This window comes from Halichondria panicea, chromosome 1 (genome assembly GCF_963675165.1).
Source record: "Halichondria panicea chromosome 1, odHalPani1.1, whole genome shotgun sequence".
Taxonomy (NCBI): Eukaryota; Metazoa; Porifera; class Demospongiae; order Suberitida; family Halichondriidae; genus Halichondria; species Halichondria panicea.
This window is the reverse complement of record NC_087377.1, coordinates 14,898,534-14,920,546: the sequence shown is the minus strand read 5'-3', so window position 1 is coordinate 14,920,546 and position 22,013 is coordinate 14,898,534. Positions and strand designations below refer to the sequence as shown.

General features: G+C 38.9%; 2 protein-coding genes across 2 annotated transcripts; both read left to right on the top strand.

Annotated features, from left to right (window-relative positions):
* The first annotated feature begins 135 nt into the window (after positions 1-135).
* Positions 136-10,736, top strand: LOC135345020 (DBH-like monooxygenase protein 1). The gene is made up of 13 exons (XM_064542378.1): positions 136-482; positions 706-855; positions 996-1,175; positions 1,920-2,009; positions 3,898-4,092; positions 4,425-4,527; positions 4,748-4,917; positions 6,282-6,336; positions 6,479-6,627; positions 6,823-6,882; positions 8,196-8,335; positions 9,574-9,745; positions 10,397-10,736. The coding sequence occupies exons 1-13, from the start codon at positions 216-218 to the stop codon at positions 10,550-10,552; spliced, it is 1,887 nt and encodes a 628-aa protein (XP_064398448.1). The 5' UTR covers positions 136-215; the 3' UTR covers positions 10,553-10,736.
* Positions 10,737-11,951: 1,215 nt separating this feature from the next.
* Positions 11,952-21,187, top strand: LOC135344761 (DBH-like monooxygenase protein 1). Its single transcript, XM_064542062.1, has 13 exons — positions 11,952-12,528; positions 12,712-12,861; positions 13,052-13,228; positions 14,163-14,252; positions 16,220-16,414; positions 16,977-17,079; positions 17,572-17,741; positions 18,433-18,487; positions 18,821-18,969; positions 19,251-19,310; positions 19,556-19,695; positions 20,446-20,608; positions 20,816-21,187. The coding sequence occupies exons 1-13, from the start codon at positions 12,262-12,264 to the stop codon at positions 21,002-21,004; spliced, it is 1,908 nt and encodes a 635-aa protein (XP_064398132.1). The 5' UTR covers positions 11,952-12,261; the 3' UTR covers positions 21,005-21,187.
* The last annotated feature ends 826 nt before the right edge of the window (positions 21,188-22,013 follow it).

Genomic DNA, 22,013 nt, shown 5'->3' with positions numbered 1-22,013 from the left:
TGCTGCAAGTGTAGTTATGCTGCAAGTGTACAATAATTAATGTCATGTTATGACTGAAATAAGTAAATAGCAGCTCCTCCCCTCCTCTTTTGGAAAAGGAAATCATATAATTCAGCCACGCCTCTTCCACCTCAAGTAATTATAAGAGCAGCTAGGATTCATTCACCAATGTCTCATCAGTTATTATTTTATTTGCTCTTTAAGCACTAAAAAACATGAAGACATTTGCTTTACTTGCTCTTCTCCTCCCTGCTGTCCTGGCAGCCAATATTAACCTCTCCACCTACCCTCTGACTGCTGACCTGAGACCAGGGAGCTACAGGCTGCACTGGAGCTTTAATGTTGAGGAGCAGAGCATAAGGTTTGCAGTGAATGTGAGCACCACTGGATGGGTTGGACTGGGACTGTCTCCCACTGGAGGAATGCCTAACTCTGACATTGTCATTGGATGGGTCAACGATCAAGGACAAGCCTTTTTGCATGTGAGCCGAGTTTATAAGTAAAGCATGCATGCAGTCTGATAATTATATATAGCTATAATAATTGTATAATTAAAACCCTGCATTCTAAAATGGTTGCTCTATATAGCATGTTTTGTTGTACGTCGTAAAGTAATGATATATATACGCATATAATTATACCTCATGTGCATGTATTATACAGTATATATACTGCATGCATGTGCTTGTGCCTGATTACATGCAGGATCGCTTTGCCACTGGAAGAAGCCTCCCACCAGTTGATGCCATGCAAGACTGGATCCTTGAGGATGGAGAGCAAGAGGATGGATTCACTATTCTTGCCTTCAGAAGAAATTTGGTTACTTGTGATGAACAATTTGACAGAGAAATCCAGGTTCAAAATTTGCTCATAACAATATAATCAATTTTGGCTGATAATTAATTAAAAATCCTGCTGCACGTGTCTGTTTGCATTTGCATGCACAGGAGACGATTAATTGCATGTTAATAAGACGTTGCCCAATCATCATGCAGAGTGACACAGCTCGTATGATCTTCAGTTGGAATGATGCTGACCCTATTGATGACGACCCTAGTCAAGTGATGTACCATGAGACAAACCGTGGATCATCCAGTATTAACCTGCTGGGAGGACAACAAGAAGTGCCGACTGATCCGACTGATCTGCAATCCTTTGACATCACTGTTGATGCTGTACGTATATAATAATGTCAAGCTCAGAATGTGCACATTTTGTGCATTCAATTTTGGCCTAAAATAAAATTGTATATAGGTTAAAGTTAAGACTTACTTAGTGTGTGTAGTTGAGAGGTTTCCTTCATGTGTATACTACAGTGGAACCCCTCTATAACAGAAACCATTGGGGTTTGGCTTTGTTGAGAGGTTGTTTTGTACACAAACTGTTCATTTGGGACCTGTGGGTGCCTGGCCGTTATAATTATAACAACTGGCCTTTATTCGGAGGTATATATAGTTGTTAACGTACAGAGGTTCCACTGTATTAGTATAATCACAGTGGCTATTTATTATTTCACAGCATTCAACAGCATTCAATTAGTAATAATTGTCTTAATTGTTATTAATTTGTTGTTGTCAGCAGCAGGCAAACAACGCCCTCAGCTTAGTATAATTATAGCTCAGAACAATAGTTATACTCAAAATCTAAACTACATAGAAATAATTATTATGTTTGTATGTGCATGTAAAGATAATTCAGAGGACGCTGCACATGCATGCAGTGTCAAGGCCAAAGCTTTTTGTAGCTGTTAATGTTGGTAAATTGGGTCACCGTTTTTAGTAATTTAGCACCCAGATATAGGTGTTATATAATGATATTTACCCATGCAAGACTCTAGAGTCTTTCTGTCACTCATGTGTGCAATAATTAAATGCATGTATATAGACATGCATCACATGGCCTCCTCATTCCCTCTGCAGATTAGTGTTCCCAGCGATAGCACTACCTACTGGTGCTCTGCATTCGAGCTACCTGCAAATGTTCAGAACCAAACACGTTTTATCACAAAGGTTAGAGCTTCTTCAGTTAATTATATGCACTCTTGCTGTAGTTAACTTGTATAATAAATTATAATCAAGATTCATGATAAAATAGATTCCCTATACGTATATAGCTATCTCTTTATTCCTGATTATGGTCAGACATCAAAGGAGAGTAGTATAATCGTAAATCCAGGACATGCCTGATTGATATTACCTAGAGTCCATAATAAAAAAGAGAGAGTATCGAACGAAGCATTACTGCTTGGTAACTGACCAATCCGAGCGCCTGGAGCCATGCACCATGCACTTGCCTCGAGACATGCAGTTATTCCTAAATTGTCGTTATTGATCACGCGTTTCAGACAGGAATTCATGCACGAATACATCTGATGCACAGAATATGCATGCATGCGTTCAATATAATTATACTCTCTCTCTTAATTTTATTATGGTCTCTTGATATTACCCAGGATGCATGTGGTCATTGCAGGGGGTGATATTATTGAGGATGTGGTCAAGGTGATATTGATATTATCGGCCCAGGATGTGGTGTTTAACCCTTTAACCGTCGGATTCTTAATTAACAGTGAAGTGAAATGTCTGTAAATTCTCTATCGGGTTTCCAGAGCAATAAAATGCCTAGCAACCATATACCAATAGAATGCCCATACAACAAGGAATAAAATGGTGCAACATGTGTTGCCATAACAACCACGGTTATTACGCTCACCTGTTTTTATCATTTTAAATGCTCGGCCAGCGGTGAGATAAAATCAAAAAAAATTTTTTTATGGATCAGCCTATCATAAATTATGGTATAAAGGCTTGACTAAGCTTGATTTTCACATCATATGAATGTAACAGTGCTAAGATATATCAATTTGAAGTACAATACGTACATGTATTACTATATCGGTGAACGATCTATGAAATTTACAAGCTCACATAAAGACTGTTCATTACTGCTAATTCTATTTTAGCTATACTATACTTACACTACTGATATTCTAGCTATACTATACTACTTGCCAGAGTCACACAATGAGCCCTCTCCTGGTCTTTCACCGTCCTGGTCCATAGCGCTAGCGTCTAGGTCCATGTCATGCATGTCCTCAGTACCAGACAGTTCATCAGCGTCTGGCATAAAGCTGGTAGCCTTTGGGAGGTATCCTACTATCCCCTCTCCTTCATAGGCACTGTCATTACCAGAGGAGACATCGCCATTGCTGTCCTCAAGCTGTTCAAGCACATCGGCACAAGTAAACAATCTAGCCATAGCTATAAACTTCGTGCGGTAAGATGCTAATGAAATTTTAACATAGCAACGTGGCTTGGAAAATTCTACACGTGATTCTACAGCTCTTCCTCTATACAGGGATGTGCGTAGTTCGAGCTACTTCCTAAGTATCGCAGAGTTAGAATTTCGCAAAAAAAGTCACTTATTGCGGGCCACGATCGTGGCCCGTGACGGTTAAAGGGTTAAAGCACCACCTATGCCATGCATGCATTATACCCTGATTGCACCATTCATTCATATACATGCAGTCAACTAGTACCTACTGTAGTGCTAGAAATTAATGCATGATGCTATTAATGCGAGCAGCTTTCATACATCGCATACTTATTCGACTTACAATGAAAGGCCTCATCGAAATCGCAGCGTATATATAATTATGAGTTGAATTTCACTTTGTAGGCTCTTGGAGGTGGCAATAAGTTGAGCTGCTTACTGCATGGCTCTCGAGGAAGTAATTTAATCGCATAATTATAGTATTGCATATAGAAGCTGCATGGCCAAATAGCATTAGTTTATACTTGTATACATAATTATTTCTAGTATTATGGTATACTGAAACTCCAGCAATTTATGCATGGCCTCGGGTTTTTGTACATTTAATTAATTCTTCCAATACAGGTGGCACCTATTATTGATGAAGTAAATATGCAGAATGTTCATCATTTCCTGATCTACGAGTGCACAAACCTCAACAGCACCCTCACTGGCTACAGTGCTCCGTGTAGTGGTCCCGGGCGTGGAGTGACTGGTGAAATGGTGGCTGCTTGCATATCCAGGGGTATTTTATTGGCTGCATGGGCTGTAGGAGGAGGGGTAAGCTAGTATAATTATCTAAGACGAGTGCATGTTCACTACCGTATTACTATAATATTTTGCGAATGAAAAACCTTTGCGAATGAGCCAAATCAGCAGAAATTTTGACCTTTTGTGATCTAACTATTGCGTTCTGGCAAGGATCGTGTGTATTTACTAGTAGGTTTTGCGGATTTTATTGTTGCGAATTGATCAACCATCGCAAAGTTCGCAAATGTTTGATGCCTGCAAAAAATTCTAGTAATACGTAATAATTATATGCATGCATGAATAATTATATTATTCGGTCACTGTAATTAACAGTGAATATAAATTGTTACCTTTATTAATAGAAATTTGTATACCCTGCTGACGTGGCATATCCGGTGGGTGGAGATGGTAATCCTCGCTTTGTTGTCATGCAAACTCACTACGACAACCCTAATCAACGCTCAGGTCAGTAAAACAGGTAGTAATTTCATAAGGTCATCTTTCCAAGCAATCAAAAGTCAAGTGTATATAATTATAGCCTCCTTAAATTTGCTAACAAAACAGATCTTTTACCTTATGCACGTGCATACTAGCATGTGATGGAAGACACCATAAATGCATGCATGCATTCATTATTGTCCGCAATAATTATAATTATCTGATCTTTTCTCCGCAATACATGCAGATATTGTGGATAGCTCTGGTATGAGTTTCTTCTACACAAGTACAGAGCGTACTTTCAGTGCAGGGACTTTGCAATTGGGGCATGCTGTTTCTTCATCCATGATCATACCCCCTGGAGCTCAAGACTACAGAGTGTTTGGGGAGTGCAGCTCTGCCTGTACTAGTGCACATGTGAGTCACTCATGACAGTATCAAAATTAGTCATTATGCTCTGAGGCGTATATAGCCGCACGAGGGATACGGTAATAAAAGCTGACTGTGTGTGTATTCCAGTTAACTGCTCAACGATTGTCGCAATACGACAAAAACTAACAGCTTCTATATATATATAGGCTTCTCGCCATGTTCTCTTGGATTTTGATTTGTGGATTTGCAAACTAAAACTTCTTTCTTGAGTTAAGGTTAATTTTACTCACACTCTTCGAATCATAGCATCATCTGTTTGCACAAACTTTCTATTCAACTTATAGTTCGCCATGGTTAGCCTTGCACTAATTTAAAGCGATATTATTATAGCTGTTTGTTTGCTATATGTATAAGCGCCAGAAAAAGATCTGCAAAGCTGCGTGCATGTACACTGCCAGCAGCTCTTGTGATTTTCGACCTCATTGCAGATCCCACCCCCTTTTTTAATTCGTTGATAGGAAATGCAAAATACTTATTATTGTATATAGATCTACGTGCATGCCTCTATCCTTGAAGACCATTTATCAATCCATTCTGTTTCCATTATAAGCTCCTTCTATAAATGACTGCATGTGGTTCATTGCCAACAATTGCGTAATAACATAATTACAAAGCAAACTACTTATACCTCTGCTATAATTATTATAAGAGTCCACAGTTATAGACTCTCGTTAATCTGGCCACCCTTAATTGGGACGGTGCAGCTTGGCCGGAATAGCGAGGTGGCTGCATTTCGGAAAATATAGCCGTGGCTAAAAAAACTACCCTACACAATGTATTATCCTCGAGGCAGAACCGCAAATTGATTCGAGACAATCCAATTTTATCTGCTAAACCACACCCAAAACATTTATCTGGCTGTAAGTAATTACTTTGTTGGGGCAGCCATGCAGTACTGGCCAGTATACGGATAACAAGTGGCCGCATTTCAGAACGAGTTTTGTGCAGTAAACCTATTTAGCAATCCGTGCCAAACCAAATTTAATGGCCGGTATAATTATCGAGGTGGCCGTACTTCAGAGAGCCGGTATATATAGCGAGATTCTACAGTAAACATTTTTGAACAAAAGCAAAGCATAAAGAGAGGCTTAGCATAGCACAGCTTGCACCACTCGTTATTGTAATAATTTTTTCCACTAAAACAAAAAACTGAACGATACACGACAGTTAAACTGATCTAGATGTAATAGAGCTATAATACCGAAGGCGGCTTCCTAGCTATCCAGACATGCACTCACTCCCTTGACTCCCCCCCTCTATTCAAGTCACGTCTAGTAATAATTAACGGTATAGAATTCACATAATTATTGTCTGTGTTATATGTGCATATATAACTATTTTCTACACAGATTCCGGAGGATGGTATCTTTATCTTTGCCAATACTCTACACACCCATCTTGTTGGTGAGTAAATTAACAATACAGGCCCATGCACCATGAGATAGTACATACTTGTGTCAATGCTGTAGATGAGCCAGATCTTAAAATAATTATCATTGTCGCATTTGGCTAGAAAACGTTTATAGTCATGATTATTATTTTGCAGGTGTGGGGTTGACTGTTCATCACATACGGAGAAATGAGACTTGTGGTGATAATGGATGGAAAGAGCTCGAGCCAATCGATCAGAATTTGCAGTACGATTTCAACTTCCAACAAACGGTTCATCTTCCAGAGCTTATTAATGTTAAGCCAGTAAGTCAGAATACAGATGCATGCATACACACGGATCTGCATGTTTCTCCTCCTTCATACGTGCATTCATGCATGGTGTCTGTCCTTTGATTGAGGGAAGTGTCCATTAGTGATTACTATATCGTGATTCCCCATGCATGCATGCATACACTAAAAAATATTTCGAACAGCATAATTGATTTTTTGCTTATATAGGGAGATATCTTGCGACTGGAGTGCATCTATAACACTGAAGACAAAGATGGTGTTACTTTGGTAGGTATAATTATGTACAAAAACCTGATGGCTGAAAGAAATTGTCCTTGTTACGCTATCTGTTTTGTATATAAGAACATTATCCCATAATTTCCCACCATTGGGAAGGAATTCTAGAATGTATTACAGTGGAACTTCCATAAAACGGACACCATTGGGGTGGGGTGTTGGCCGTTATAGCCGGAGAGGTAGTCTTCTTTGGGAGGTTTAGATTGCCAGCATGTATGATCTATGAGTCATTTCTTGCTGCAAGCTTTGCTAACTGCCTCATAATATAAAAAGGCTGTAGGGACAAGCTACAGCTAGATTTTCACAATTTTGATAATTTTCTGCAAATTCTGGGTGTGGCTGTTCGTTCTGGTAGGTTATCTTCCATTGCTAAAGCTGATCAGGGACTAGAAAGCTGCTTGTTATACGGAGTAGAAAGGTGGTTCCCCCTGAGAGGTTGCTTTACATTATCTGTATATACGTAGTTTCAATCCGGACCTGAGCTCTTGGCCATTATATAGTGTGTGGTTGCTCTTTGGAGGTGGTTGTTAATGGAGGTTCCACTGTACCATAGGTGATATATTTCACAGGTAGATTTGTCTGTGATTTCACTGTTTAGCGCATTTTGTTGGTATATTCTGCAAAATTCTGCTCAAGTTGTGAAATTAGTGTTATTTATGGCGTTTTTAATTACTGGTAAGTGGTTTTAATGAGTTCATTGCATTTTCCGAGTACATATTTTTGCGATTTTACTCTCATTTCAGTGGCGGATCCAGGAAAAATGAAAGGGGGGGTTCCAAGCTAACGAGCGCACAGCCCGAGTAGTCAAAAGTCGGTGCAGCGCGAATTTTGGGGTTACTCCCACTTCCGGTCACACGTGACTAGGGAAAATCCCATACTCAGCCATGGGAAGTCCCATAATAGACTTGCGTAGAGCTAGCTAGCTGCCACGAACAGTCAACTAGCTAGCCTAGGCTAACCTGAACACTCCTTTGGCAGTTGATACATAAAAACAATAGGTACAATCATTGAATCAAATTACAATAGATACAAAAACTGCTAGCTGGTGTCATTAAGCCTTCTAAAGTTAACTTCAAAAGGGGGGGTCAAGGGACCTCATGGACCCTCCTCTGGATCCGCCACTGCATTTACTGAAATAACAGAAATTAATACACGCGAAAAAATTATGTCACAATCACAAAAAGTATATAATGTGATAATGTGCCTGTCCATACAGGAGCAATAATGCCATATGGTATTCTCATTAGTATGATATAGCTTATTTTGAATTATTATTATAATCTACATTATATCTACACGTGCAGGGTGGTGAGAGCACATTGGAAGAGATGTGTCTGACATTCTTGCAGTTTTATCCAAGAATTGATCTGTCTTCTTGTTTTTCGTTTATTTCATCCACCGATCCTAGGGCCTTTCAACCCTTCCTGAGTGATTCACTAACTCCGTAAGTTGTAAAACATGCATTTACACACATTGGAGTCGAGGCTATAAGCTTGGAATTAATTTGTTGAGTGAGGCTTTTTTATTGACATCAAAGATTGTGCCTTGAAATCAATTAAAAAACTCTTCCAATATACAAAAATTCTGGTACAGCTGACATCATTATTAAATTTCCTGTTTTGGATTTTTGTGGGTTTTGTGTACTTTCTGCCACATGGCTCATTGATATTACTTCCATTTGCACCTTTAGTTGGAATGTTTACATATGCAGTATTTAGATCTAAAAAAATGTTTTGTGCTTGAAATTAGACCCCTTAGCCGGATACCGGGAAGAGAGACAATTTTAAGGGATATTCCCGGTAAGACCGGGATATAGTTGGCATGCAGGTATGCTTTTGTGCTCAATCAACTCCAACTTAGCTTGAATCACTGTGATCTGTCAATCTATTCTACACTGTACATGTACTGCATGCATGCGAATGATGTCATTTAATGGAAATGTGGGCAGGGCCATCTAATGCGCATGCTGACTGCTGAGGAAAAGTGATGACCTTTTCTTAGGTAAAATTCCAAGTTATTCAGCGCCTGCTTTGGCCCTGTTCAACTGATTTGAGCCTTGCATGCCCTTCCCAAAATCCTAGCTACGCCACTGATTTGCACTACATGCATGCATGGCTGTGGTGATCTAGACAGTGGCACATCTAACGAGGGAGGGCTTTGGGGGCTTGAGCAACCCCTCGTCTCTCAGACAACCACGAAAGTATTGTTACAGTATAGCTATCAGGTGTAACTAACAGGTAATAAAAAACCGGCCATTCACCTTTTTGCAACAATCTGCAGTAATGCTTTTAGAACCCTCCTTTTTCAAAATTCCTGTGTGACACATGCTTTGCAACGTGTATAGTAATTTGTTGCCTTTTGACCTCTGAGATTAAAGAAATAGCAGGCTAGTGCATGCATGCCAGTATATATGGCATATTGTAGGGCCAATATAGGGCATGTTGCACTGGGGCAAAGTGACCTTTTTGAGACCAGAGCCCATGCATCCTCCACCCAACAGTCCATGCAACACATCAAATCAACAACTATTATACATACAGGACTGGTGTGTGCATGTGTATGCATAGCCACCTATATTTGTGTGAACCGCATACAGTATAAGTGCATGTGCATGTATACATTTCGCACACATGCATGTAAGTTTGTGTTTGTCTATACGTATAATATTATTATCATATACAGAGAGCAGAGGGTAGCTTTGCAGACTGCAGCCATAAGTGGTAGTACAACTGCAGTTGAGAATGCTCTAAACGACATCAGTTGGACATCCGATGCGGTTGCCTCACTGCAATCTAGTGTTGTCAATGGGCCAGTTATTGATTTTTGTGTCCCACAAAATCCTCGAAGGGAAAATGTAAGTCAGGAAATGTGTTCTCTTACCCTTAAGGTGACATATTTTCACAGGTAGATTTGTTTGCGTTTTTACAGTTTTGTACATTTTGCGGTATAATTTTGCGAAATGTCGAGCTGGATACATTAAACAAGAGGGCGGCCAATTATTTGCGAGTACTAATTTTTGCGATTTACTCTCATTCGCAGAAATAGCAGAAATTAATACACGCGAAAATATGTCACCTTAAGGTATATAATTATACATAGATTTACCATCCATGCAATTTGATGAAGCAGCCGACAGTGCAAGCGGCAGAAGTCCATTATTAACCCGCTGGCTGTGCTGCGGCCAGCGGATTCATGGGGTTATAGTATATAGCCTGAGTCAGGTCTGTTTGCAGTTTGCCAACAGCCGAGGGCCATGCAGGATAGCACTTCAGTGCTTTAGTTTCAAGTTATATTTTAACATGCAAGCCAATGACGAGTATGTACACAACTGGGTTGCACTACACTATAGCCAACGAGTGTAAATAAGACACACTATGACAAAACACTAGCAATAAAATTAACTGCAGCAAATAATTATCAGTTAGCAGTTAGCAGAAGTTAAATGTAGAATGTATAAAGTTTCACCGCCATACTGTTTTACTGAATTCGTTATTTCTCTGTATAGGTAATGTCTGAGTCTTTCCCCAATGGCCTCCAACCAATAGAGTGTGAGTACCAAGCTCCCGACCCTCGGGCTGGTATCTGTGACAGCGGTGCCGGAAATGTGGTGGCTAACATGATGCTTCTAGTGGTCGCTATAACCATAGGAATAATGATGTAAACTGAAGTGTATATAAAGAACAGTTTAGAACATGTTGCGACTAGAATCTTAGAACCTTAAAAAACACGATAATTCGATCTGATTAACTATAGGAACTGATAAGAAGTTCTTTTAATTTCCAGAAGTAATTTTTACACATTATTTTTAATATTGATCTGCATGTATACTGATTGGGATAATTATAGTGACACTATTAATTGAATCATTATGAGTGGGCGTATATACCAATTAATGTGGGGGTGTAGTGGCTATTCTGGGTTTGAATCTCAGCTGATCTTCATAATTCCTCTCCTGCATATTGACCTGAGACTATAGGAATCAGGTGCATGCAGTGAATATGACGTGCATGCACAACACCATTTTTTCTATGTACTTTTAAATTATGCCTGTTTCACTTTTCAATACTCAGATGGACACAGATCAATGTGGACCCAGCTAGTAATAATCCCACATAATTATATTCATGACTGCATGGTCGTGGGCGGGCATCCGGTGTATGTGGTTAATTAGCTCTAATTCCTGGAACTCTGCATGAAACATAATTATGATACGTATTAGGAACTGATTTGACCAGACATTCTTTTTGTACTCATCAAATGTTCGGCCTGCATGCATATACCCGAGACAAACCTGGTACCTCGTCAGGCCTCGTGCATACCTATATATATACCCTTAGGCTATAGCTGTGAAATTTGAAAATAGTGTATAATTATACTATAGCATGCAGTGTAAGGTATATGGCACTGCTTGTACAGGGATATAACCTTAGCTAAAGCTATACTTTAAATAATATCTGTTATTTGTGGCAACAGTGCTATCTTTGCTCTATTTATCTGGTTGAATAATTGTAGCTAGATCTACATGTATAGTAGCCTCGATCCCAGGCCGATCCATCTCTAATTGAACGCTAGGTCGCCTACCTAGCGTTCAATTAGAGATGGATCGGCCTGGAGGCGACCTAGCGTTCAATTAGAGATGGATCGGCCTGGGATCGAGGCTACATGTATAGCTGCTCTATATATATATGCCGTATAAAATACTTATCTTGTGCGGAAACCAAATATGTAATTATGAGTGAAAAAAGAACCAATTGTTCGGTAACAAGCTAGATCAGCACATTCGTATATAGCTTGCAAGTACAGTATAATTTGACAAGCTATATATAGGGCTAAACCAAAAGTAAGAAAATGATCTAAGACAGGAAATGTATAATTATAGGGTAAATAAACAGGATGCACAGAAAAGGATAAGCTTCCTCTGGCTATATATAATACATGCAGTGACACAGCTGCTCAAACTGTAAAAGTACATACAGGATGTAAATATAAGGATGTTATAGTTGAAAGGTCTTGGATATAGGTAGTTAGGGGTCATCACATGATACCTGTAATCCAGTCATTGTGTGTATGCATGAGTGTACTATATCCAATCAGAGGGTAAGCAAGTACAGTTATGTAACAGCCCCTTCCAAGAAAGTTCAACAGCCCCTTCCAAGAAAGTTCGTGATAGGTAGTTAGTCACCACATATCCGGCCCTATACTTTATGCTTACATGCATGTTTCAAATTATAGGGGGAACCTATACCTCATCCAAGGAATTCAGCCACTCCCTCCTCTAGCTCCCAGATAATTATTATAAAATCATGTTTCAGCACAAGATTTTCAGTTGTAGTTTTTTCTATTATACATTGCTGTTAAAGTACTTTAGACATGAAGACATTTGCTTTACTCGCTCTTCTCCTCCCTGCTGTCCTGGCAGCCCATATTGACCTCTCCACCTACCCTCTGACCGCTGACCTGAGACCAGCTACAGGGAGCTATAGGCTGCACTGGAGCGTTGAGGGGCAAAGTATAAGGTTTGCAGTGAATGTGAGCACCACTGGATGGGTTGGACTGGGACTGTCTCCCACTGGAGGAATGCGTAACTCTGACATCGTCATTGGATGGGTCAACGATCAAGGACAAGCCTTTTTGCATGTGAGAATATTCAATTCTACAAAAAAGTGCTATTAATTTAATGGTGTCTATAATACATGCAGTATATAGGACGTATCTGCAGTTGCTTGTGACATCTCTATACTAGACATTAGATACATAATTATAGCTATAGCTATATTAAGTTAATATGCATGCTATCACGTGTATATTGCTTGATTTCAGGATCGCTTTGCCACTGGAAGAAGCCTCCCACCAGTTGATGCCATGCAAGACTGGATCCTTGAGGGTGGAGAGCAAGAGAATGGATTCACTATTCTTGCCTTCAGAAGAAATTTGGTTACTTGTGATGAACAATTTGACAAAGACATCCAGGTTCAAAAATTGTTCCTCATTTGTGAATAATTATATTACTATTATTAATATCGTATTCACTTCTACGGAATTAACAGACACTGCTGCTTTGTTGTGTTTGTTTGAGTACAAATTATTATAGCTATACTATAATAATAGTAGTAGGAAAAACACTTCATTGCTAATTATTGATTCTACATGCATCATGCAGAGTGACACAGCTCGTATGATCTTCAGTTGGAATAACGCTGACCCTGTTGATGACGACCCTAATCAAGTGATGTACCATGAGACAAACCGTGGAGCATCCAGTGTTAACCTGTTGGGAGGACAACAAGAAGTGCCTCCTGATCCGGCTGATCTGCAATCCTTTGATATCACTGTTAATGTAAGTTAAACTCATAATAATACATGCATAGGTTTGCTTTGATAAATCTTGAGCTTTTCTCGAATTACGTGCCAAGCATTAAAATGGTTGCACGGTGTCAAATTGTTTACAGCTGTTTGCTTATTCTTTGGCTATAGTTATTGCTATAGTTAGCCTGAATTCATATTGGTGTGGTGGGAACAATTAATATGACATGCACTTCCTAGTATGTAGCGGCTAATATTGTCTGTTAATTATTCATGCAAGTAAGTGAGTGGGGCTGAAACTCTGTGGTTAGCTGGAAGTTAATACTTAATTTCAGTCTAAATGGCGCTGTGTTACATGTATAGGGCTGAGCATGCATGAGCATTATGTAATCATCGATTGAAATCCTTTGACAACACTGCATGCTAAACATTAGTTGAATTATTATAAAAAAAAAATCTTGGTAAATCTTGAATTTTTCTCGAGTTGCGTGCCAAACATTAGTGGCTGCACGGTGTCCAGTCTATATTCACCAGGTATTTGATTTGCAGTATTTTCCTTTGGCTATAATTTTTGCTATAATTATATAGGTATAGCCATAACCTTGAATTGGTGTGGTGGGAACTATTAGACATGCACTTCCTACTATGTGTAGGTGCTGTCTGTTAATGATATTCATGGTGAGTAGCGAGTGGGCTGAAACACTTGAATGTTAAAGTGGAAGCTAGTGTGATGGTTAATACTCGATCAGTAGTCTAACTGGCACACAGTCATCATGAGTGCTGAAACACTTGAAGGGGATGTGATTTACATGCTTGGCAATAAAACACCCTAGCAGTGTGGTACAAGTATATACATGTTATATTATTACACAATAATTAAGGTAATCATAATCATCGGTCTCAATATAGATCGATATGTCAATGTACAAAACATGTATAATATATAGACATGGTTTTCTCCTCCTCAGATCACTCTTCCAAGTGAAAGAACTACCTACTGGTGTTCTGCATTCGAGCTACCTGCAGAATTGAAAAACAAAACACGCTACATCACAAAGGTTAGAGCTTATTTTGAACTGTTGCTTAATGATCAGCCAAGTCGCAAGTCGGATATCGAGACTCTACTGTATATACTATATAATGGGATGTAGTTATTCCCTTCATAAAAATTATAGCTAATAATTATACATCGAGGGCAAGCTGGTGAGCTACCGCACTTCTTTTAAAAGGCCTCCTTCTACCTGGAGATTTATCCCATAAGCCTGAAGGCACCATATAAATTCATTAGGCTAATAGCTATTTCATATGATAGTCTCGAAAAGGAAAAAGCGGTGCCTTTTTAGAAGAAGTACTCACTAAACCACACACGTGATGTTTTAGCTATTGAGCGTATTTTCGAGTCAAAATAACCTCGTATACAGGAAGTTTATAGCAAAACAGGGAATGGGCGTATTATCACGAGGGTACATTATTATAGCAGGGGCGTAACTAGCAATGAGGCAGAGTAGGCCCTTGCCTCCTGTACTATTGAACATCAAGTGTCATGTGACTCACATCACTAGCTTTTAATAGCTCTGGCTAGCTAACTTCTGCCAACTATAATGAGTTAGTGCTGTCACATGATCTCCAGCCAATCAGCTTATCTGAAAGTAGTCAGGTGACCATGGATTAAATAACTTAATCCACACTTAAGTGTGCTTTAAGTTGGTTTGTTAATGCACACTTTTTATCAAACAATCATAATACAAGCAGATTGAATCTGAATGTCATCATAATTATAATAATAATACAAGCAGATGGAATATGTACACGTACACAAGCAAAGCTGAAAAGTATTATAAAGTTGAATGTTATTGTTTCGACTTGTTTCATGTGTATATACCAAATTGCTGACTTGATCATAGCATCGCTTTTTCGTCTGGAGAAATAGGCTCAGCTTGCTTCGAAGATGTACATACCTGTACCTAAGCCAGATCCATATAATCGTTTCAACAAAGGTGCTTCGAATATCATAGCTTTCCAAAAGAGCAAACCAGATACTCATTGCCATATAGTTTGCGCACAAAGTTTCCCATCCAGTAAGCCAGATCAGCTGGAGGCATATCCAGTAGTGGGATCGGGACTGTTGGTCAGCAGGAGAAATAAGTCGAGAATATGCCCAGTCAGTCCAGATAGCTTTAGATCGTATCTCCTTCTCCTTTGCATCAGTTACTGGATCTACAAACCTACTAAAACTTGCTATTACGTCTAGCTAGCTAGCTAGCCACCAGCAACTGATTTAAAATGTAGCTAGATCTAGCTGCCACGAGGCTAGAGCTCACGTGACAGCACTAGAACACACCTAGCCAAGTCACGTGTTTTAATGCTGGTGCACTCGGATGGCCTCTCGGTTACGTAATGCACTCGGCTGCGCCTCGAGCACCACGTTAACCTCGAGGCCATATCCTCGGCATGCAGATTAAAACACTTAATCTTGGCTAGGTGTGTTCTAAATAATACTTAGACACTGTTTAGGAAGTTTCTACATGACTTAGAAGCTGGTTGTAGTATCCCGAACGCAGTGAGGGTTCTACTAGCCCTGAGGACTTCTAAATCATGTGGAAACTTCCTAAACAGTGTCTAAGCATTTTAGATCTCATAGCAACTATGAGTATTTAGCCAATCAGATTTTAATGTTCTTTGCTACATGATTTTCTAAAGTGAAGTACATGATTTTCTAAGTAAGTACATGATTTTCTAAGTTGGATAGAACACTTCCTTTAGCCAATCAGATTGCAGTATTTATGGAAAACATGATCTATAGGTATATAGAATGAGCAAAAAATGTGCTCTATCACTGTAGAAAAAGAAGAAGAGCAGGTAAATAGCAGTTTACTGCCATTTGCATGCACTTCTACCCGATAATTAGTGGGTGTGGTTTCCGGTTAAATATTTTGCCGGGGTGTTACCTCCTTCCCGTAAATTTTTAGTTACACCCCTGTGTAGTCTGAGACTCAGCAAAATCATTTTTGCTATACTCCAATAGGTGACACCTGTTATTCAAGCTGACAATGAGCTGAATGTTCATCATTTCCTGATCTACGAGTGCACAAACCTCAATAGCAACCACATTGGCTACAGTGCTCCCTGTAATGCTTTTGGAAATAGTAGAGATGCTGCCGTGTCTAGTTGCCGTCGTGGTGGCAACCCTCTAATTGCTGGATGGGCTGTTGGAGGAGATGTAAGTTTGTGTACATAACTGTATACTTGTCAACAACAGTTCTTTTTATTGGCATAATAATACTTATACTTACTCTATTGCCATGATTGCATGATGACAATTAGGAATTGCATTTCTTTGATTACCTTCATAATTTGGCGACGAATAAATTTTGGCAATTTTTCGATTCAAGGTGAGAGTCCCCAATTAATGTTTCAGCTTAATTGTACGAGATCATGCAGCATGATCGTCAAATTTACCTTTCAATTTTGCCTCATTCGCTAAAATAATAATTATTAGCTAGGCTCGCCACATCTACCCCTCAATAATTAACGGGAGTAATTTTCGAAATTTGGGGGGCCGTTGAACTTATATGCGCTATGGTGCATTAATTATAATGCAAATGCATATACATTGTATAGATGCTAGTGGAAAAAAGAGGATTAATTTAGCCATGATGTATATTTCCTTAACTATAATATTATAGAAATTGGTCTATAATGTTGGGGTCCCTCCTCTTCCTACTGTACTAGCTGTGCATGCATGTATAATTTTATTATGATGTCCGAATCTACTATTTTAGAAATTTGTATACCCCGCTGATGTGGCCTATCCGGTGGGTGGAGATGGTAATCCTCACTTTCTTGTCATGGAAACTCACTACGACAACCCTGATCTACGCTCCAGTAAGAAATAGCTAGTTAGCAAATATAATGTGTATAACCTCTTGTCAAAGGATAGAGCTGTTATCTACAGGCATTGTATCAATTGGTTTGAGCATACTTGCAGCTATATACCATGTACCTCATTTACGCATGCATGCACACCAGGCATAAAAAGCATATACTAAGTGATAGAGCTCCCATAATTTTTATTATACTATTGCATGCATGCATGTAATGTTTTGCTAGCGAAACGCATCTTTGACCTGATCATAACAAGCTAGTGATTCACGTGATGGAATACTACTATAAATAATACGGTTTTAGTTTGAGGCATGCTATGTGCAGTACAGTATACATGCTATGTACAGTTACCATCGCATTTCACTATCTGGTTTTCAATAATCATATGATACAACAATTAACATTCTGGTTATGAGGATGTAATATTAGACACCAGCTTCTATAGCTATATACCATAATGCATGGTAACTGATATTTCCTCAATACATGCAGATATCTCGGATAGCTCTGGCATGAAATTCTTCTACACAAGTACAGAGCGTACTTTTAGTTCGGGTTTTCTATTTTTGGGGCATGATGTCCATCCATCCATGATTATACCCCCTGGGGTGCAAGACTACAGAGTGTTTGGAGAGTGCAGCTCTGACTGTACTAGTGCACATGTGAGTCACTCTTATATATGACAGTATAATTATAATAATCATTTGTTTCTGATGTTAATTGTTAATTGTTAGGTTAAATTCTGATATTAATTGTTTCGATCTCTATAGTAATTAGTAAATATACAGTGAGTGCATGGAATCTCCATAAAACGAACACCACTGGGGAACTATAATTATATAATGCATTCACATGTATGCTCTATATGCTATAATATACAAGTGGATTTTGGAGCTTTGCTGTAACTGCATGCTTCTCTAGTTCATACATGCAAGCTTTGAAAAGGCTTTGGGACTATACAGCTAGTTTTTCACTGCTATAATTCTGGGTGTGGCTGTCCATTCTGGGAGGTTATTTTCCATTGCTAAAATTTATTGGAGACTAGAAAGCTGCTCGTTGTACAGAGTAGAGAGGTGGTAGTTATTGAGAGGTTGCTTTGTTGAAGTCATTGTAAGTTCAATCCGAACCTGAGTTCTTAGCTGTTTTATAGCGGGTGGTTAATTGCTCTGTAGCTAGCTTCAAAACACACCCCTCAACATCATGAGCGGATTTAACTACATGTATGAAATCCTGGCTCATTCTTATTTCTCATTCTATCTTTCATGAGGAACTGATATATAGAGCACTGATATACCCTTGGCTGTTTTACATCTCACAACCATGCATGCAGCATTTTTGTTTTTTTGTGCACAGATTCCAGAGGAGGGTATCTCTGTTTTTTCCAGCACTCTGCACACCCATCTTGCTGGTAAGTAAATTGCATGCATGGGCTATAGGCTATACAACTGTGCATGCACTGTATATATCTATACAGAACCTCCACTTCAATAAGGAGAAGTGTATACTTTGAGCCATCTGTTTTCAACCACACAATGTATATATACACTATAGCCCCCCCCCCTCCTAGGGTATACATGCACTAGTCTTGCCAAATCGCCATATCTTATAATTTATATGCATGATTGTCACATTATAATTTGAGAAAGCGTTAATTATTCAGCTATATATAGCTGTGAACTGATGCGTTTTCTGGAACTGAAATGAACGTATATGCTGTATATAATTGTGATAATCATTGCAGGTGTGGGGTTGGTCGTTCATCACATAAGGAGAAGTGAGACTTGTGGTGATAATGGATGGGAACAGCTAAAGCCAATCGATCAGAATCTGCAGTACGATTTTAACTTTCAACAAACAGTTCATCTTCCAGAGATCATTAATGTCAAGCCAGTAAGCCAGATGTTTATGCCTTTACATACGGACTACCCCCCTTCCGGCCCCTTGCATGGTCATAATTATTATTGTCCTTTTTGGGAATCCTTTTGCCTAGCTGCAATTTTGTTGCATTAGTTCTTCTTTTTTAAACACCAACTTTTTGTGGCACCATATTTTCATAATTATTTCTAGGGGGAAGTACCATATGCAGGGGTGCCCCTATCTTTGTGAAACCCTGCTGGAGTTTGTCATAATAATTTCCAGAATAGCGGTAATGACTTGATTTTTTTGTTTAGGGAGATATCCTGCGACTGGAATGCATCTACAATACTACGGACAGAGATCTTGTCACTTTGGTAGGTATACAATATAACACGGCTATCAGTATACAGCAATGAAAATCCAATATGTCCTTGCATGTGACGATCGATGCTATATCTTGTTGTAATGACTTAATTCATGTGTTCATTAAGAAAATAATTAAGTCGAAGAATTCAAGAATATCGTATACTAACAATGCATATTGCTGTCCCTATATCAATATAATTATAGGCAATTAAATATTTTGAAGCATGACAGTTATACTGCCGATTCTGTACAGGGTGGTGAGAGCACAATGGAGGAGATGTGTCTGGTATTCTTACAGTACTATCCAAGGATGGATCTAACGACTTGTGTTTCAAAGCCTGCACTCAGAGATCCTCAGGTCTTGCAACCCTTCTTGAATGACTCACTGACTCCGTAAGTTTTAGTCATCTTAGTAAATTCATACAATTGTGGGAAAGACTTTTGACGGTTGAGCAGAGCCAGAGCAGGCGCTGAATAACATGAAATTTTACCTAAAGAAAAGGTCATCACTCAGCAGTCAGCATGCGCATTAGATGGCCCTGCCCACATTTCCATTGAATGACATCATTCTAGTAACTGTGCATACAGTACAGTGCAGAGTAGATTGTCAGATCACAGTGATTCAAGCTGAGTTGGAGTTGATGGAGCACAAAAGGGGGGGGGGGCTCTAGCCCCGTCAGCCCCTCTCTGCCTACGCCACTGCATGCAGCTTGGCCGGAATAGCGAGGTGGCTGTATTTCAGGAAATTAGCCCCCGCTTAAAAACGACCTTACCTCGAATCTAATGACTAATTTTGCTTCTTGTCTCGAGGATAATGAAGGATAATGAATCATTCTGTTCTCTATTTAAGTGTAATCCAATTTTATTTGCTAAACCACACCCAAAACGTCATATCCGGCAGTAATACACGTTACATTGAAACCTTGTTTGGGACAACAGCCAGCACTGGCCGGTATACGGAATAGCGAGTGTGTGTGTAGTAAACATATATAGCTAGCATTCCGTGCCAAACCAAATGGCCGATATAATTATATATCGAGGTGGCCGTACTTCAGAGAGTCGGAATAGCGAGAGTCTACGTATATATATAGTATGGTGCAATTGTCTTTCTCCATAATTATGTGTTTCTGGCCAATCCTATAGAGAGCAGCAGGAAGCTTTGCTGGATGGAGCAAGTTCTGGAAACTTTGGAGTAGCTACTGTGAAGAATGCTCTAAGTAACGTCAGTTGGACATCCGATGAAGTTGCTTCCCTGAAATCTAGTGTTGTCAATGGACCAGTACAAGATTTGTGTATCTCACCAATGGTAAGAAGGAAATTTGCTTATCTATATATATAATTATAATGATAATAATCATAGTTCAATTGATGAAAGCATGCTTCATGCGCATGCATATTAAAATTGTATTGTCTCTTCTCTGTTTCAATATAATATTATAGTTACAACAGCGATACATAATATTTACTGGCTCAACTATATATTATGTTCCTGTCTCTATTTCTCGATCTGCAGGGTTTTGCGGAAACTTTCCCCAATGGCCTCCTAGCAGTAGAGTGTGAGTACCAAGCTCCTGACCCTCGGGCTGGTATCTGTGACAGTACTACTGCTACTACCACTATTTTTAGTGGAGCTGGAAATGTGGTCGCTAATGTACTTATGGTGGTAGCTATCACAATGGGACTGATGACTCTGATGGTATAACTGAAGTTGCTATATAAAAGAACAATCTGACAATTCATATATGTTGTATAACTATATAATTATTAGCTAGACCTAGAATCTTTCAAGTAAAAACACCGGCAATAATTCCTGAATAACTATATTTTTCTATAGCTATAATATTTCTGTTATATACTTGCTATAATTATTAAGTTCTGAATAGAGGATCGATATCCGCTCTAACCCAATGCATGCATGATATCATAAGAGTTTATAGATCTATAATGCATATACCGGGCTGTCTAGCTACAATACTTGGAGAATATAGATATTACAATAGGCTAAACAGTAGCTTTAAAACGGTTGATGAATGGTGTCTGTATATATATCTTCAGCCTGTAGTTTTGAAGATATCAGCGTCCGACATATTAAATTATGATGACGTCTAGCACATGCTCTTTCTGCCGCTCGAGTTGACCATTCCCGGCTTCCGTAATTATGTACAGAGAATACTGTCAACGGGGTAAAATTCTCGTATATAGCGGGTAGATTTACTTTGCACAAAATTTTGTGTAAACTATAATTATGTCCATTTAAATATTTCGTATGCAGCTCAGTATATAATGTTATAATTATAGTGAACTTGAATCTTTGTGCAAGAAAAATGAACATTTTCGTAGGTGCTCTATAATTATACTGATACAAGAAATACGAAAATTTCCACCATCCGAAAAAACGGTGCAATATGTCCCTCTGGGCCAGGGCCCCCACCCCTATATATATAGTTCATGTATACAGTATTATTCCCCTGCCACTACGTACTCATGCATGCATGCGAACAAATTGCTGATGTGCATGCATGCATGGGGTGTTTGTTCCGTAATAATTTTATTATTGTAACGGCAATAATTATACTCATTAGTCAAAACAGCAAGCAAAATTGTCACATAACTGTTATAGCTTTAAATATAGTTATTATAATTATATACATGATGCAGATAATAATTATAGCTACAGTTAGATGTTCATTTTATAGTCCAGGTAAACTTTA

Excerpts from the sequence above, each read along its gene's own strand:
- LOC135344761 (XM_064542062.1), top strand. The coding sequence starts at position 12,262 with ATGAAGACATTTGCTTTACTCGCTCTTCTCCTCCCTGCTGTCCTGGCA. Across the intron at positions 18,970-19,250 it reads AGATCATTAATGTCAAGCCA|GGAGATATCCTGCGACTGGA; the intron begins GTAAGCCAGATG and ends TTTTTTGTTTAG. Across the intron at positions 19,696-20,445 it reads TTGAATGACTCACTGACTCC|AGAGCAGCAGGAAGCTTTGC; the intron begins GTAAGTTTTAGT and ends CCAATCCTATAG.
- LOC135345020 (XM_064542378.1), top strand. The coding sequence starts at position 216 with ATGAAGACATTTGCTTTACTTGCTCTTCTCCTCCCTGCTGTCCTGGCA. Across the intron at positions 483-705 it reads AAGGACAAGCCTTTTTGCAT|GATCGCTTTGCCACTGGAAG; the intron begins GTGAGCCGAGTT and ends GATTACATGCAG. Across the intron at positions 6,628-6,822 it reads AGCTTATTAATGTTAAGCCA|GGAGATATCTTGCGACTGGA; the intron begins GTAAGTCAGAAT and ends TTGCTTATATAG.